The 17,187-nt window shown below is 36.4% G+C and overlaps 1 protein-coding gene across 4 annotated transcripts; it reads right to left on the bottom strand.

Moving 5' to 3' along the window:
* Positions 1-5,519: 5,519 nt before the first annotated feature.
* On the bottom strand, positions 5,520-16,742 carry LOC132059606 (uncharacterized). 4 transcript variants are annotated; one of them, XM_059452260.1, is made up of 12 exons: positions 16,688-16,742; positions 15,507-15,606; positions 13,067-13,194; positions 12,842-12,992; positions 12,593-12,702; positions 11,151-11,234; positions 10,740-10,788; positions 10,561-10,652; positions 8,874-9,006; positions 7,672-8,662; positions 6,342-6,452; positions 5,520-6,242 (listed from the first exon to the last, which is right to left on the bottom strand). In XM_059452260.1, coding segments are annotated over exons 1-12 (2,556 nt in total). In that variant the 5' UTR covers positions 16,690-16,742; the 3' UTR covers positions 5,520-5,637. The 4 variants fall into 4 exon arrangements, with proteins under 4 accessions (XP_059308243.1, XP_059308244.1, XP_059308242.1 ...); XM_059452261.1 differs by having other exon boundaries at positions 16,697-16,716; XM_059452259.1 differs by lacking the exon at positions 16,688-16,742 and adding an exon at positions 16,264-16,398.
* Between the last annotated feature and the right edge of the window lie 445 nt (positions 16,743-17,187).

The raw sequence follows: 17,187 nt of genomic DNA, 5'->3' as shown, positions 1-17,187 counted from the left end.
ACTCTATTCTCTGCCCGTTTCTTGTATTGGACTTCATAATCTAGTCCAAGCAGTTTTGTAAGTCCTTTTTGTTGTATAGCTGAAGTCACCTTCTGTTCTAACAAGTACTTCAAGTTGTAATGGTCAGTCCTAACAATGAAGTGTTTGTATTGTAGGTAGTGTCTCCACTTACCTACTACACTAAGTAAAGCCATGTATTCCTTCTTATAAATTGACTTACTCTTATGTTTTGGTGCAAAACCTTGCTAAAGAAGGCAACAGGTCTGTCTCCTTGCATTGGTACAGCCCCAATTCCTCCATTACTAGCATCAGTCTCCACCATAAGCTCTTTAGAATAGTCAGGTAAGACCAAAACTGGGGTGGTTGTCATTTCCCTTTTAAGAGCTGTGAAAGCCAAGTCAGCTTCATCATTCCACCTAAAAGCATCCTTCTTTAAAATATCAGTCAAGGGTCTACAGATGGTGCCATAACCAGCAATATATTTTCTATAGTACCCAGTTAACCCCAAAAACCCCCTCAGACTCTTGATTGAAACTGGTTTAGGCCAATCAACCATAGCTTGTATCTTGGAATGATCAGTAGAAACTCTTTCCTTGGTGATCACATGACCTAAATACTCAACTTGTTTCTGACCAAAAGAACACTTTGACTTCTTAGATAAGAGTGAGTGAGTTCATAGCAATTCAAACACAGCAACTTGATGAGCAACATGTTCCTCTAAGGATACACTGTATATGAGTATGTCATCAAAGAATACCAGCACAAACTTCCTCAAATAAGGTTGAAAAATCTGATTCATCAAGGCTTGAAATGTTACAGGGGCATTTGTTAACCCAAATGGCATTGCAGGAATGGAATAGAGAAATGCATATTAAATGTACTTATAATGGTATTCAATTATCAGAAACAAAATTTCCAAAAAATTGGTTGAGGGATGGGATTCAGATGAAAATTTTATTTCCTTTTTGTCTGAAACCTTGGCATATATCTAAACTGCTAAACTCATAATTTCCCATGTGAGTCCTGTTTTGTAGACATCATCCTTCTTCATCCTGATCTGGTGGTAACCTGCCCCCAGGTCGACTTTGGAAAACATTGCTGAATCATGGAGCTCATCCAATAAATCATCAACAATAGGTATAGGATATTTGTCCTTGATAGTGATCTCATTTAGTCCTCTATAATCCACACAGAACCTCCATGTCCCATCGTTCTTCTTGACAAAGAGAGCTGGGGATGAAAATGGTGATTGACTCTGCTGAATAATACCATTAGTGAGCATTTATGTGACTTGCCTCTCTAATTCATCTTCCTGATGGAAATTATACCTATATGGTATCAAACTCACTGGTATAGCACCAGGTTTGAGTGGAATAGCATGGTCCAAGGCCCTAATAGGTGGCAAGGACTTAGGGTCTATGAACACATCTTTGTAGTTTTCTAGGACTGTTTTTATGGTTTCATCAACTAGCTCATGCCCCTCAATCACTATTGCATTAACCATAAACAGATGTGCTATAAGTGCTTGACATTTCTTCAAGACTTTACTCATAGTCCTACTGGAAATCATATTCAGCTTGCCCTTTTCAAAGTAATATGCGTAAAGACCAACTTATTTCCTTTCTACTAATTGTAACAGCTTTTCTCATGATCAAACTTGGTGGGATTATGTTTCTTTATCCAGTCATTGCTTAGAAAAATATCACATCCTCCAATTGGTATGATAAGAAAATCTTCTTGGAAGGGCTTGCCTTGCATCTTTCATTTGAACCCTTGACAATGAGAAGTGCACATGACATAGTTTCCATCTGCCACTGTCACTCTAACAGGAGGACAATAACTAGCTCGATACCCAGTTTCCTTAACAGTATTTTCATCAATGAAGCTATGAGTGCTGCTAGAGTCAATCAACAAGGCAAGGTTTCTATTCTTTACAGAACCACTTACCAATATAGTGTTGACACCTCTGGTACTGCCAGATAAGGCACTTATGCATATAGCTTCTTGTACCACCTGGTCCATATTACCTTCAATGATCACATCTCCAACAGGTTAATCTGCTACAATTTCCAGCTCCTCTGTAGTTTCTACTTCCCCTATCAAACAATTCAATTGTTTCTTTTGACACTGATGACCAGGAGAATACTTTTCCCCATACCTGAAAGACAGATGATTGCTCCTTCTGTACTCATATACTTTTGGTGTCAATTTGAACCCAGTAGACTTAGTTGTAGCTTCAACAGGAGCCTTAGTAGGAGCATGGTTAGTGAACCTAGCTGAGAGTTTGGCTGCATCTCTAGCTTTCTTCTCAGCAACTTCAATTACCCTTTCTTGTAGTTTAGCCTGTTCAATAGCAAGCCTAAAAGTAGCAAGCTTAAGTAGCTTAACACCCACCTTGATATCCTCTTTCAGGGCCCCTATGAAACTTAAAAAAAATTGTGATTCATCCAAATGAGGATTCCTCACTAGCATCTAGGCTTTCTTATCTTCAAACTGAGCTAGAAACTCATCAACAGTTCCAGTTCGGCTCAGCGTATTGAATTCTTCCACTACATATTCCATTAATTGTTCACTAAACCTTACTATTAACTCCTCTTTAAATTCAGCCCAAATAACAGTGTCTCTACTCAACACCAAGGAATGACACCACATCTCAGCTATTCCATCCAAATAAAGTGCAGCAGCTTCTACTTTTAGATTATCTGGAGTTCTATATAAATTGAAGTACCTTTCACACTTCCTAATCCACACCTTAGGTTCCTTACCTTCGAAAGTAGGCAGAATCCATTTGGAAATAGGAGCTTGAGCTGCACCTTGAATCCTGTTTTGTTCCTGGACCTGAGACCTGTTTGCTCTCTCCTCTTGAGAAGGCATGGGCAATATCCCATCTCCTTGAGGTCTATTAGGCCTCTCCAATGTTGTTAACCTCTCAAGTATCAATTTCAATGTTCCTTGGATACCCCTCTGAGTCTGTTGCAAGACTTGTTGACCTGCAGTCAACTCAGTTAACGCCTCCTCATGTTGAGTCAGTTTAGCATCCATTGTTTGCAATCTAGTTCCCTCATCCATTTCTCAACCCACACTCCGTAGAATCGATTGCTCTGATACCAAATGTAATGATCTCAACTCAATTTACACAATTAATCAATCCAAACTGAAGAACAATAAGTTTTTTGGAACAATTTTCTATTATATTGAAAATGGAAAAATGGAACTTAATCAATAGATCTGAAACTGCTTAATAAAACTATACTAAAAGATAACATAAATTCGCCATTGATGAGAATAGATCTGCAGAAGAAGACGAGAAGAAGAATTAGAAGAAGAAGAGAAGATTGGAGGAGAAGAAAGAGTCGGAAGAAGAAATTGCACCTGATTTTTCGTAATTGGTTTTCTCTCTCCTCTGACAACTTATAACCAACTGATGATGACGTGGCAAGATCCTGGCCATTGCAGCTCATTAAATCCCTTCTAATCTCAGCCGTCCATTTCAAAAGTTAGTTAATAATACTCCTTGCTTATATATATATATATATCGAAGCCGGCTGGCAACATACTAATCCTTTATTATTTCTACTAATTCTACTACTTTAATTACTAATATAGTGAGATCATGACATTCTTTTTGTTTAAGTAAAGTAACAACAATTCTGTTACAGTTTTAAAATATTCTCTTTTTAGTAGAATTTTAAAAGGTCAAGTGACAAGTACGTTCGATCGTTCGATGTTCCCAGAGGCCCTTGAATGATATAAAATGAGAAATTAGTCTGGAAATAATTGTCTACGAAGACAACAGATAGCATGAACGTAAAAGAAGAAGAAAGTGATGAATATTTTAGAGAACTCGTAAATTGAATAAGTAATAGAATACATTCATTCACACTTTTAATCAGCTGTTAGGATGCGTCAATAATCAGTTTCTAGATCTCTTATTGTTAGGATTGGGAATTTAGATAGTGTGGAATTTAGCCAAACAATCTTATAGTGACAATAACAAAGATAATAGTTATAAAAAAGTAACAAATAAAGGAGGCATAATATTTAACGTGGTTCGGTTAATGTGACTTTACGCCCAAAAGTGAAGAGGAGCAAATTTACTACTCCCTCTGTCCCACTTTGTGTGATACACTTTTCTTTTTAATCTGTCCCAAAAAGAATGATACATTTCTGTATCTAAAAATAATTTAACTTAAAACTTTTTCTTTTACCCTTAATGAAATAATTTACACCCACACAAGTTTCAAAAGGCTTCCTTTTTTTTCTTAAACTCCGTGTCTTGTCAAATTATATTACATAAATTGGGACAGAGGGAGTATATGAATCAGTACACAAAAAAGTACAAAATTAAAGTAAATACTTATCTCTAAAATACATTCCAAGATTATTCCTCACAATTATCACCCCAAAAAAAAGGTTCACTCAAAAGTATTTTTCAGAGGATCCATCCACCTTGGCGTTAGAGGGATTGTACTCGGAGGCTGTCTCTACAATATGCAAGTTCTAATTATGTACAACCCTTCTTCAATCTGTCATAGATGTACCAACCAGACTTTTAGGTCCAAATGAATTAGGAAAGAACGAATCATGCTAACCCAAAACGTACAAGTTCGCCCAACAATATGGAAGAAGGCATGACGGTCATTTTTTTGCACGTATTGTTCTTTCATACGGAACGGTCTTTAATTTTTGGCCCTCAAATCGCTGGTCTTTAATTTTTGAACCTGCTTCTCATTTAATGAAAATTTGTGGATCAAAATATCCTTATTCGCTGATCCACGTAACCGGAGATTATGAGTTCGATCCTCAGTAGAGGCTGTTTTCTTATCAAAAAAGAAATCTCGCCATGCATAAGCTTAGAGAACCTTTGCCTTCTCCGGCATTAAATCTGTAGAAATTAAATTATCGGACATAAGTTGTGTAATAACTAATTCGCAAGGCAAAAGTTTAGAGAAACTTTGCCTTGTCCGGCATAATTTTTGTAGGAATTAAATTTTCTGACATTAGTGTAGTGCCGAACGAATTAGTTACTACACAACTTATATCGAAAAGATTTAATTTCTATAGAAATTATGCCGGACAAGACAAAGTTTCAATAGACTTTATGCCTTGCGAAATTAGGTGGGTAGACCAATTTTATTTTTTTTTCAATGTTGGTATCCTGTCATTGGTATCCGGCCACTTTTTTTGTTACTTAAAAGTGCCGAAGGACAGAAATTAAAAATCAGCGATTCAAGGGCCAAAAATTAAAGACCACCCCAAGATAGGGCCATTCGAGCGAATGACCCGGCCAAAATCATACAAATCGTAAAGAATGATACTGCTCTTGCTCTAGTTCATGGCCCAGGCCCGACCCAAGAAATCCCTTAAGACATGATGCAACACTTCTATTCTTATCCTTTATAATCTCTAAAAAGTATGAACCAGAGTTTGAAGAAGGGGAGAGATGAGGACAACTTGACCTGGAAGATTTATGCCACTACCACCACCACCACACCCCCCCCCCCCCCCCAAAAAAAAAATTAGAACCCAAAACAGCCAAGATTAATGTAGTATTAAGTAGTAACATATTTATAGTTTCCCCATACTACACAGCAATAAAGTAACTAGGACAGTTTCATTTTTCAGAGTAGTGAGAATTCACATCCCAAACACCCTGGGAAATACATCGCCTGACCTGGACCCCTGGAATGTTTGATTTTCATACCCAGTATAGTACTTGTTGAAACCTAATCTCTCATTTCTCTGGAATTCTGCCATCCCGTCCACCTCATTTCTACATTGGAAATTTCCCGAGATGTCATGCTGATAGCCATTAGAAATGGGGCCATTCGCGAACTTCTGCTGGGGGAAATGTGTGTACAAAGATTGATCAAAGCTTTGGCATTGATCCACCGGCCTTGGTGTAAGGCCATACACATTGCTCACGCCAGCATACTCATCTGCACCATGAAACCTCTGTTCCTGGTATGCAGATGGAATTTGTGAAGCAAGATTACGAGAGAATTTTCCATCTTGATCAGCATATTTTTGTTGCACCAGAAGCCAGAGTCTTGCGTCATCTTCCAAAGCTCTCCTCTGTGACCCAATTTCGAGGCCTGAGATACAGAAACCATTTGTTGGCTTGCCTTTACCACAGCTTAATATGGCAGGGTCAACAAAATCAGTGTCACCTGCACTGCTTGTGCTCCTCAGTGATGGGGGGTGAATCAAACTTGATGAAGAAGTATTTACTAATTGACTTCCTAAATTGATAGAAGCAACAGAAAGAAACTATTATCAATTTTATGTAAAACAGGAGAAGCTTGGCATTAAAATACACAATGCCAGGACAGGTGAGTTACCAGAGAGAGTACGGGAGAATCCACCAATTTCATCCGACAAGGGAAAACGAGGAGGCAGGTCCCTAGAGGATATTGAGAATCCAGGTGGTGCCATAACTTTGGATCTTGAGACTGTTAAGGCAGTTCAACAAATTCAATTTGAAAAATTAGTTGCGTGCAAAACTTATCAATGATGTAATGCTTTCCTATTAAGATGCACAGCAATACCATGGAACAGCATGCTGGTAGGTTCCATCACAAAAGTCAAGAAAATGCATGCACATATATTAATTACTACGTAATTCCTAGTTGGACTACAATTTGCTGCCTAATAAACTATTACTGACCTTGAGATCTTATACCAAGCAGAGCTCCTATGTATCGTTTTTTATATTCCTTCTAGTGCTGTCAAGAGTTTTAACTTGTTGAATGAAAAAGTGACAACCAAACATTGGGTAAAATGCTTTTCAGGAACATACCAAAGCAAATTAAATTTTGAATGGCAGAAGAATAATACACAAGCAGCATTAAGGTTAGAATATACTAGTTTAATCCTTGTTTAGAATAAATGTTGCAGTTGGGATGTGCCAGCACACTCCCCCCCCCCCCCCCACGCCCCCACACAAACCCAAAACACACCGCAACTGCCCCTTTTCCCCTGTTCTATCTTGTAATGACAAAAGATCTCACACCCCTGTATTCCCTACAAGACACCTAGCCAGCGACGCCCCTGCCCCTTTGGCCTCTTGCTTATTGTATTGTATACTTAACTCTGGTTTCTCTGAATTGAACTTGGATCCTTTTGGCTCTATCTAGACATGGCAAGGAGAACGAAACTTTATGGTCTAGAGTAGTGGTATAATATGCTTGAAACAAGGGTAGATGATGGAGATTTGGCAAGCAACAGTGGCAATTTTTACAGCCAAAATATTTCCATTTTACAGCCTCTAGCAGAAATGCAGGGTAAGGCTACGTACAACAGACCCTTGTGGTCTGGCCCTTCCATGGACCCTGAGCATAGCGGGAGCTTAGTGCACCGGTCTGTCCTTTTTGGGCAAGCTTTAGATTGCCTTACAATTTTGTACACCCAACCTGCTCCCCACCCCTCTCTACAGCTGCAGGAAAAGAAGTCCTGCTAACCTGGAGCAGTCCTGCATTTCACTCCCATCCCTGCTGGCAAGTCCCCGCCCTTCGCAGCCCAATTCCCATCCCCATTAAAATCTTGTCTAATTGGTACAGGAGAATATATCATAGAATAGTAAACAACGTAGACAGGTCCATGAATGTCAAACTTAGGCAGCAAAAATCAACTATTAGTCATCAAATACAGGAAAAATTCTTCAACACTTACTCTGATACTGAAACTCAAGCATATGCTGCTCTTTCTTTTCTCTGAAGTCTTGAAGGATGGATGACTGCTTTGACATCAGACTGATATTACTACAAGAAGAATCCAAATCAGCCCTTTGACTTGAAGAGCCGTCTTGCTTCATAAATGAGAGCCCTTGACAACTGTGTAAGGATTTCCAGGAACCTTGCTGCCCATTAGGTTCATTACACAAGTCAGTTAAACTGTGACGCAAGGTCAAGGAATCGTCACGTGAACCAAAGTCCCAAGTTAAAATGTTTGAAATTTTACTGTCATTCACAGGACTGAATGCAGAACTTTCATCATAATTATTCAAGCAATCATTTTCAGTCCTTCGCAGGTGCTCCACTATTTCTTCATTGGAGAATGAGTTAGAACCTCTATATATTGTATCAGATTTGACAGAACTTTGAAATTTCAAATCATGTAATCCATCAATTAGTGTCGAATTTACACATGAACGTGGTGGAGAAGCTTCTTCCGCTTCATTATGTAAAGATCTATGCTCCTTGGCATTATTACTCAGACTACATGTCCTCCTATGCATTAGCGAATGACCACCAGAACCCCCTGTACATTTAGCAGAATGAGATGAATCCTTTGATCGTTGACCATCAAAAGATATAGAGTCTTCCCTGAATGATTCATCCGAAATTTCTATAGAATTTGGATCCCTTGGCAGATGACTGACAAGGTGATTAGAAGTTGGAACTTCAAAAATCAATGTATCAGAATATGGCTCTTGAGCATGATTATCTTTGTTAATTGTTCCGGAACATAGATTGGAACACAAATCGAAAAGTCTACTGTCCTCATTGCAATTTCCATCTTTCTCTGCATCAGAAATATTAGACGGTCTAACATCTACAAAAGCCGACCTTCTGTTTGGGTCACAAACACCTTCGTCCTTCTCACTATAAGGGACGACACGAGCCATATAGCTATTGTGATTCACTATATCACTGGTTGCACCCTAAAAACACCAAAAAATACATCTGCTGAGAATGTTTGCAGTTCAAGCCACCAGATATCAAGAAATAGTAGCTTCCGTAAAAATCAGAACTTAATAGAGAAAATATAGCATCCTTAACACTGAAAATTAGAGTAACTGATTGCCTTAGATGCTTTGATACAGGAATTTACAACCAACAAGCATAATTAAACACCACAATTTTAACACTTACTGCACTTTGAGAGGTAGAATTCCCCGTAGAAGTAAAGCTAATACTGGATAAGTCATTAACTGGAGGTGGCAAGACATTTCCTGAGCGATTCATCGCACTACTTGAGGCACCAACAATTTGTTGAACTCTACTCCTGTATAAATGCCAAAGTGAAAAACCACCAGTTAGCTACACCCTTGGAGATATTCATCATCCAATTAAGAATGCATATAAAAACATTCAATCAGAGATGTTATGCAAGATCAGATCTCCAGTTACTACCAAAATCCATTTAGCAAGAGACCTTGTAATTTTCTAAGACGAGACTGTAATATATTCTGAAAAATGAGAACAATACAAATTGTGACCTCACTATTGTTCCAAAGTAGAATGATCCTTCCATGAATGAACCCGAAAATGCAACATAATCCACTGTTTCTAACAGGAAGATAGTAGATTTATTCACATAACAAGAGCCAAGAAAAACCACTTGTGTCACTCAACATATGTTGGCAGGTCTGGCTTGGTAGACAGAAAGTGTAACTTCAATGCAACGGTAACAAGTTCATAATAATTAGTAATTACTTAAAGGTTCCCGATCCTAAATCTACAAACTAAACCTATAGCAGAAATAAAAAATCAGATTACAGAAACACAAACAATGGGGAGTCAGTTTTAGAGCTGGAACCAAGATACATAACAAGTAACAAACAAATGTATATGACAAGGCAAGTTGAACATGATATTTCACAGATTAAAATATTTCTCCTTTGGAAAAAGCATTGAATATTTGAATAAGCATAGCTAGAGAATATCAACAAAATAATGGTTTCAAACCACCCCTATGGCTTGCCAAATTGTGTTCACATACTTCTTTCATATTCATCGAAGTAAAACTCCAAAAATGGATAACACTCAAAGCAATAATCAGCAGATCAATAAAGACAATTAGATGCAACATTTTGCAACTTGATGGGCCAAATATAAAACCAGTTAGATATAGCTATCTGCTGCTTGAGTTTCCTCATTTATCTTCATGAGAAACATTCAAGAAATTGTAAGTATCTTAGGGCCTGTTTGGAATAAACCTTTTTTGCTTCTTTCAAGAGAAAACTTCAAATCTGTTTTGTTTATTCATTTTGTCAAGTTTTAACTCCAAACTTGAACAAAAAGTTTTTCAATGTATCAGTTTTTCAAGTACAAAAAAGAAATTCTCACAAAACTTCAACATTTTTTCAAGTGAAATACATGTCCAATCACAATTTCAACTTTCAACTACCCTTTTTCAACAAACTTCAAATACTACTTTCTTTCAAATATCAGTCAATTTATGTCCAAAGGCCTACTTAGAATAATCTTTCACATGTAGTTGTACAATATAATATCTCTTTGGATAAAACAGGAATATCTATCTTGTCAAAGAATGACAAACTCAGCAGCTAGAAAACACAATGATTGGATTCGGACAGATCAATTTCATCTGAGACGCAATGTTTCTCTTATGTGCTGTTATTCATCCCCTCTGAAGAGCATACTTGCAGAAACAATATAGGAAGTTAAAGTTCGTCACAGTAATCCAGTAATATACCGCTCTCAATCAACTTTAATTTAAGGATCACAAAAGCACTTCAATCAGTAACCGAAATGCAACCGAGATAGCATGTCTAAAACCAGAGGACAGCAAAATAAATGTTTGCATCGCCAATACCTTGTATGAATTGCAGCTGCCTCATCTTTACCAAAACTATCTTCATCAGTACCAAGGATATGCAAATATAGACAAGAAGGATTATTGCAAGGCTGAAAAAAGAAGCACCATGTCAACATTTCTATTACGCTGGTCGCTTTCACATTCTTCCACAAAGGGCATAACAGAAAGAAATGTACCGTGTTTCTCAACCAAGCATGACAATATTTTGCGGTCCCAAACGATGCTCTGCAAGGACCATTTTACATTGTCACTAAACTAAAATCAATCAATCAACTAACCTTAACCCCAAACCTGGTGGAGTCATATGCTATGTTGCTCGGACTCTTAAAATATGTCAATGGGTGCGTGTCAGATTCTCCAAAAGTAGTGTATTTTGGGAGAATCCGACACGGGTGCAGCATCGAAAGTGAAGAGTCCAGCAACTTAGGTCATATATGAATCCTTTGTATCTATTTCGCTCTATTTGGGCTATTCATTCCAAGAATAAATAATTTATCTTTGATAAGACAACTTAGATCTAAATAGCAATTTCCACGTTGCCACTAAAGAATAAATTTGACGATAATTTATGACAGGTAGGTCCATACCTCAAGTACATCCCTTCCAGGACAAAACCATGTACAGATTGAATACACTGTATGGCCTCTTCCTCTTTAGAATATGTAATATATCTGCAAGGAAGAAACAGACAGAAAGGAAAACAATTAGAGAGGCAAAAAATAATTTTCGGGAAAAGGGAAAAAAAACAATCAAACAATAATTTGACCACAACTTACGCACACCCTAGAAATAGACAAGTATAGACGACATGGATTTTTTTTTTTTTTTTTTTTTTTGAAACAGATAATGTCGTATTCCTCAGCATATAGGACATGCAGGAGACCTCCAAAAAGGTAGTAACAAGCTAACAAGAAAGTAATTACAGTAATCCTAAAAGATCTACTATCTCTTCAGCATCTTCCAGACAACATGGATTTTATCATGTTATCATCAACTAATAGCACCTACAGCCTATGTTGCTCGGACTCTTCAAAAATGTCGACGGGTGCATGTTTACTCCAAAAGTAGTTCATTTCTGGAGAATCCGACATGGTTGCGGCAACATTTTTGGGAGTCCGAGCAACATAGCTACAGCTCAACCCTTCTGACTTCCATAATTACTGGACAAACTACAAGCAAACATCCAATCAAACCTTCTATTGTCCATCAAATGCAGTTTCTGCTGCAATATATTCTGTTGACAACTCTTACAACCAATTCTTTTGATAAGTGGACAGCTCTTACAATCTATCATGTACAACATTTTAGAATCTCTACTACTACCAAATTCGAACTGCATGATTCTGCAAAATCATTTTTTTATGTAAGGTAATAGCAAAGCCGCTCATTAGATGCCTTCATAGGTAACAACTAGAGATTTGCACAACAACCTAATTAGTCAGGTTTCCAGTAGTAATCAACCAAAACAACTCTGCTGTCATAAAATAGCTCTTTTTCAAATGTAACGTGACATCACTGCTGAAATTGTAATAAAATGGTTTTCAATTTAAAAACGGGCTTTCCATATATACTCAACTTCTATCATAGCTGACTTAAAATTTCCACATTCCAATCTATCATTTTAAGCCACAAAAAAATGCAAAAAAGCTACCTCAAAGAACTCAAGTCCCTGCAACTGAATTTTTTTATACAGTCTAGAACGTTGTGTTGGAATCAATATTTTAAAGAATAATGTAACAACATCAAACTAACACAAGAAACCATAATTCTCAAAAGGACCATAAAGACTCAAGCCAGCTAACTGTCAAGAAATGTTAACAATAAGATCCTAATGCAGCAATAAGATCTGCACCAGGAAAGAAACAAAGCAAAATGAAAAATATTAAGGCAGATGACAGCAAGGAAACGAAGTTTTATCACTTAAGACAACTGGGGAAGTTGCATCGCCCAAAAGAGTTAAAAAAACAGAAGAAAATCCATTAGTTATAAACAGCATAAAACCAAGATGATAGACATATGTCAAACTTACACACTAAAAGTATCATTGGTAAGTAGCTGGATTGAACCACCGGCAGTCCTAGATAGAGAAACTTTAGAAATTTTCCCATATTGCCCAAAATATTCCTTCCGCTGTAACAGCTGCACAAGAAATATATGATTTTTTCTTAATACAAAAGAATTTAAGATAAAGAAATTTCTTCGAGCACATGATAAAAGAAGAATTCAATAAAGTGACATTTGAAAGTAGCAAATGGATAACAAGATAAAAGCTCCATACATCTTCATCCGCAATACTAAGAGGCAGCCCAGTCACATATGCCATTTTACGTTGAATGACCCGAATATTTGTAAGATCCTTCCTCACTTCATTAGCTTTTGGCTTTGCCTTTGTTGGTTTACTTTTCCGATTCGCATTGTTGTTCCCTGCCCTGTTTTAACTAATTGTCAGTTAGATTCTATCTTCAACAACTTGAGAAGTAAATTAACCAATCAAAGAAATCACCTTTCAAAATTTGCTTGCATTGCCACAACTTTATCCTTTTCATATTTAGTTCGACATGCAGGACATCGTCCCTCTGACGCATCTTTCTCTGCTATGTCCATTATGTGATGCCAACACCAAACACACACCTGTAGTGAATAAAAGTTAAAAAAAAAAAAAAAAAGAAGAATTAATTGACAATATTGATACTTCATAAATTTGGTGTTCATTCCTAAAAGCAGTGAAACATAAACAGTATCAACGAAGAAGTTGAAGACATTGTCTCATTAAGTTCCCAATATTTCTCTGAATAACGAAGATGACATTTCCAGAACTAATTGGAAAACAGAAACCAATTAGGACTAGGAAGCCTGAAGCAAGCACAAATTAAGTATAGCCTATTCACAAATAAACTATGCTAGCTATCATTTAATCGAAATGTACTTCCGCTTACGTAGCTGAAGCTTTTATACTGGATCAAAATTGAAGTATGAAAGCATCGTTTGCACTCCCCAGACAAGAATAACTATATGCCCATCATAGTTATACGCATAAATGTCCTTCAAATTGATGTTTTTACTCGATCAATATTTGCGACTTGAGAGGACTTTATGCACAAAGATACCCACTAGTGCCTACATAAGATAGATCTCACACAATTCAACTTCCGATCCACTACTCAGCAATAGAGTAGATCTACTTTTGATTTATCCGTTAATAATGATCATCTAAAACTGGCAATTTTGTGAATTCAGGATTATGACAACAACACCAGTTATGAAAGAAGAATAAGTTTACAATATCATGCAGTACTCCCCACAAAAGTACAATTTTTAAGATTCAGCATGCAGTAATTTGACAAAAATTGGAAAGAGTTGTGAAAGCAGTACCAAACAATTATCACTCTTTTGACAGAAGCATAGAAGACATAGACATAAGATTATAAATAACATCATAAGGTCTTCGATGGTATGTTACTACAAATATTTCCGAAACTTCACGATGAAGATAGAACATGCAATGGAGAAAAGAATTCCCAGGGCAAGTTGGATCACCCTTAAGTTGACCGGCATAAAATGTTGAGTAAATTGAGAATAACATTTTACAAATTGGCACAGAAGCCATTCTAGCAAATGCCCACCGACCCATTCGGTTCAATTCAAGAGTAGCAAATTATGAAAGTATTTGAAGCAATAGTTTGAATTTGTTAAAAGACATTTCTGCTTTGTCGCTTAAAGAGAGGAAGCAATACGAAGATAGGGTTGAAACCGTGCGCTTCAAACATGACGCGCATCCAAGTGAGAACCAGCCGGTTCTTTGAATCTCAACCTTGAGGAGTTCGACTAATGTTAGCATATTGTAAATTGGATGCTGAATTAGTTATGTTAACTGTAATTTGATTATAGTAGTAGTAGTAGTCTATGTTGCTCAGACTCGGGTGCAGGTGTCGGATTCAGCATGATCTAAATTTTAAGATTCGTGGGTACGGATACGGGTGCGGGGATTCGGCAAAAAATAATTCAAAATTCTAAAAATATAAGTATAAAAATGTAAATTAGGTGTTCTCAATTCTTTCTATTCTTGATTTTATCTTTTCAAAAAATCTCTATTTGGTTCCTTAAAGTAATATTTTTTTCAAACTGTTATAGAGAATTAGTTTGTTCCCTAATCATAGGTTATATAGAAGTTTCTTGAGGAGTTTATAGTGGTCTTGGGCCAGCCACTCCGCCTAAACATACCCTTTCATAAACCCTAACCCACCAACTTCGATAAAATACCCTTCATACTAGCCCCTTTCATAAACCCTAACAGACCACGAGATAGATCGACTCCCAACGGCCTGATCTCTGAAAATCCCAGCCGCAACCGACCTTGCACGCGCCGTCACGCGCCAACTGTCGGTCAGTGTCGGCGAGCGTGTGGGTGTCACGCGCCGGCAGGTGAACTTTTCCAGCACTTTTCAAAGTCGTTTCTTCTCCTGTGGAGTTCGCCCACACTTTCAGACTCTACCCATGCTACTTTTTCTGGCTGATTTAGTCGTCTCAGATCCGACTGATTTGGTCAAAGTATCCAATCTCTATTGACCGGATCTGACACGAATCCCGCACCCTAACCCGTGTCAGTGTCGTGTCGACACGGGTACGACGGCAAAAGTGCCGGGTCCGAGCAACATAGGTAGTAGTAGTACAAAATTTATATATCTTTCGTACTTTCAAATTTGCGTGCACTTTACTTCTGGTTTTCATTTTAAGCCCATGGACCTTTTTATTTTTTTGCGTTTTCACTTTTAAAAACAGTAGTTTGAGCATTCACCCATTCAGATAAGTTGCATATAAAAACAGGAGAACTACTTGGAAAGCTATGTTGCTTGGACTCTTTATTCTTTCATTTTCAGTTGGACTGAAAAATACTGGAACTTATAAGAGGAATATCCCTGAAAATTTAAGAAAAGAAATCAGACCTGATAACCGCATTTGCAAGGCTTAAATTGCTGATCAGTCCAGTCCATTTCTTCAGCACAAAGAGGACACCTTTTCTCTTCTTCATTGCTCATCATTGTCCTGTCAATCAATAAATTTCACATTAAAAGCACAACAAAACACATTAACAACATTAAAAGCTCAACAAAACACACATTAACAACATCAAAAGCTCAACAAAAAATCATCACAACATTAAAAGCTCAACAAAACACATTAAACAACATTAAAAGCTCAAAAAAAAAAAAAAAAACACATTAACTTATAAGCTCTACAACAAAAAACACTAACATTAAAAGCTCAACAAAACACATTTAAACAAGTCATTCTTTGACTGTAATTTTTTTCATATTATCTTTTAAATACCTTGAATTTTCAATCAACTTATAGTACTTCTTACATAGTTTTCAAATATATAAATTTTATTTCGAAAAAACTTAAAAATTCCCTGCCCGAATTCACGGTCAAATTAGACTGTTTGACTCTCGAAATTGGAACTCTGCCACATAAATTGAGACTACCAAATATACGTACAAAGACGTAAACAAACCAAATGCCAACTCTTCTAAACCCTAAAAATTGGCATTTCAATTGCAGACTAATTCCCTACATAAAACAGATAATTCAAACTCATAGACTTTCCAAATTCCGAACATGCTGTTTATTCACATACACACAAAAAAAAAGAAAAAGATAGGGCATTTTCCATGAACACAAAGGGGGTGCGTATATACATACATTTTGGCAAAGCAAATGCAGGTCGTTTGAAGCAAACAGAATGAAGAAATTTCAATGGATATTAGGGTTTTTAGATAATAAAAAGTTTCGGCTAGTGAGAGAAATATTTATAGCAAACTCTATATATATGTAAAATCATATATACATACATATATAGTACATAAATATTGTGTGGGGATGAAAAAGAACCGAAATAAAAAATAATTTTCAATTTAATTTGTCTAAAAAGAATGTCACCCCCATGTATTTAGAAATAATTTTTACTTTATCTTTAATAAAATGACTTGTAAACACATAAATGTGCAAGATTTATTTTACACAAACTTTTTTTTAAAAAAAAAAAAATCTATCTTAAATTAACTCTGTGTGAAATCAAACAGTACAGCATAAATTTAGATAGAAAATAATAAAAAAAGGAACTTACATGAATTATTTCGGTGAGAAGAAAGGGAAGAAGAGAGAGGAAGTGACGCGAAAAACCAACGAAGGTAGAAGGTGGGGCACAATGTATTGAATGCCACCGGATTTATTAGACTTTGCATTTATGGATAGATTTTCATATTCCCTCTTATATATTTTTCATTTATTACATTTTTCAAAACACTAAATAGGGTAAAAATCATTTGCATTTCCTAATCTTGCTTTAAAAATTAAACTCTCTCTCAATTATGAACGATATACATTCTTCCCCTTTTATCATAAGCAATGTCTATTTTATCTTTGATATTTTCAATCCTACATTTATGTAAATCTCTTTATATTATATATAAAAAAAATTAACCTAGCTATTTATAAATTTTTATTTAAGTTCGTTAACATTATAATTAGAATAATCCTTTTATGAATTTATCACAAAATATAACATTATTTTTTATGATTGTTATTTTAATATTAAATGCATTAAGTATGTATATATGTATGTAC

This window comes from Lycium ferocissimum, chromosome 6 (assembly GCF_029784015.1).
Source record: "Lycium ferocissimum isolate CSIRO_LF1 chromosome 6, AGI_CSIRO_Lferr_CH_V1, whole genome shotgun sequence".
Taxonomy (NCBI): domain Eukaryota; kingdom Viridiplantae; phylum Streptophyta; class Magnoliopsida; order Solanales; family Solanaceae; genus Lycium; species Lycium ferocissimum.
Note: the sequence above shows the minus strand (reverse complement) of the source record. Positions and strands in the feature narration are given on the sequence as shown.

Bases quoted from the DNA above. Each gene is read 5' to 3' on its own strand.
- LOC132059606 (XM_059452260.1), bottom strand. The intron at 12,703-12,841 runs GTATGGAGCTTT...TTTCTTGTGCAG, and splicing joins TTAGTATTGCGGATGAAGAT to CTGTTACAGCGGAAGGAATA. The intron at 9,007-10,560 runs GTATTGGCGATG...GCATTTATACAG, and splicing joins GCAGCTGCAATTCATACAAG to GAGTAGAGTTCAACAAATTG.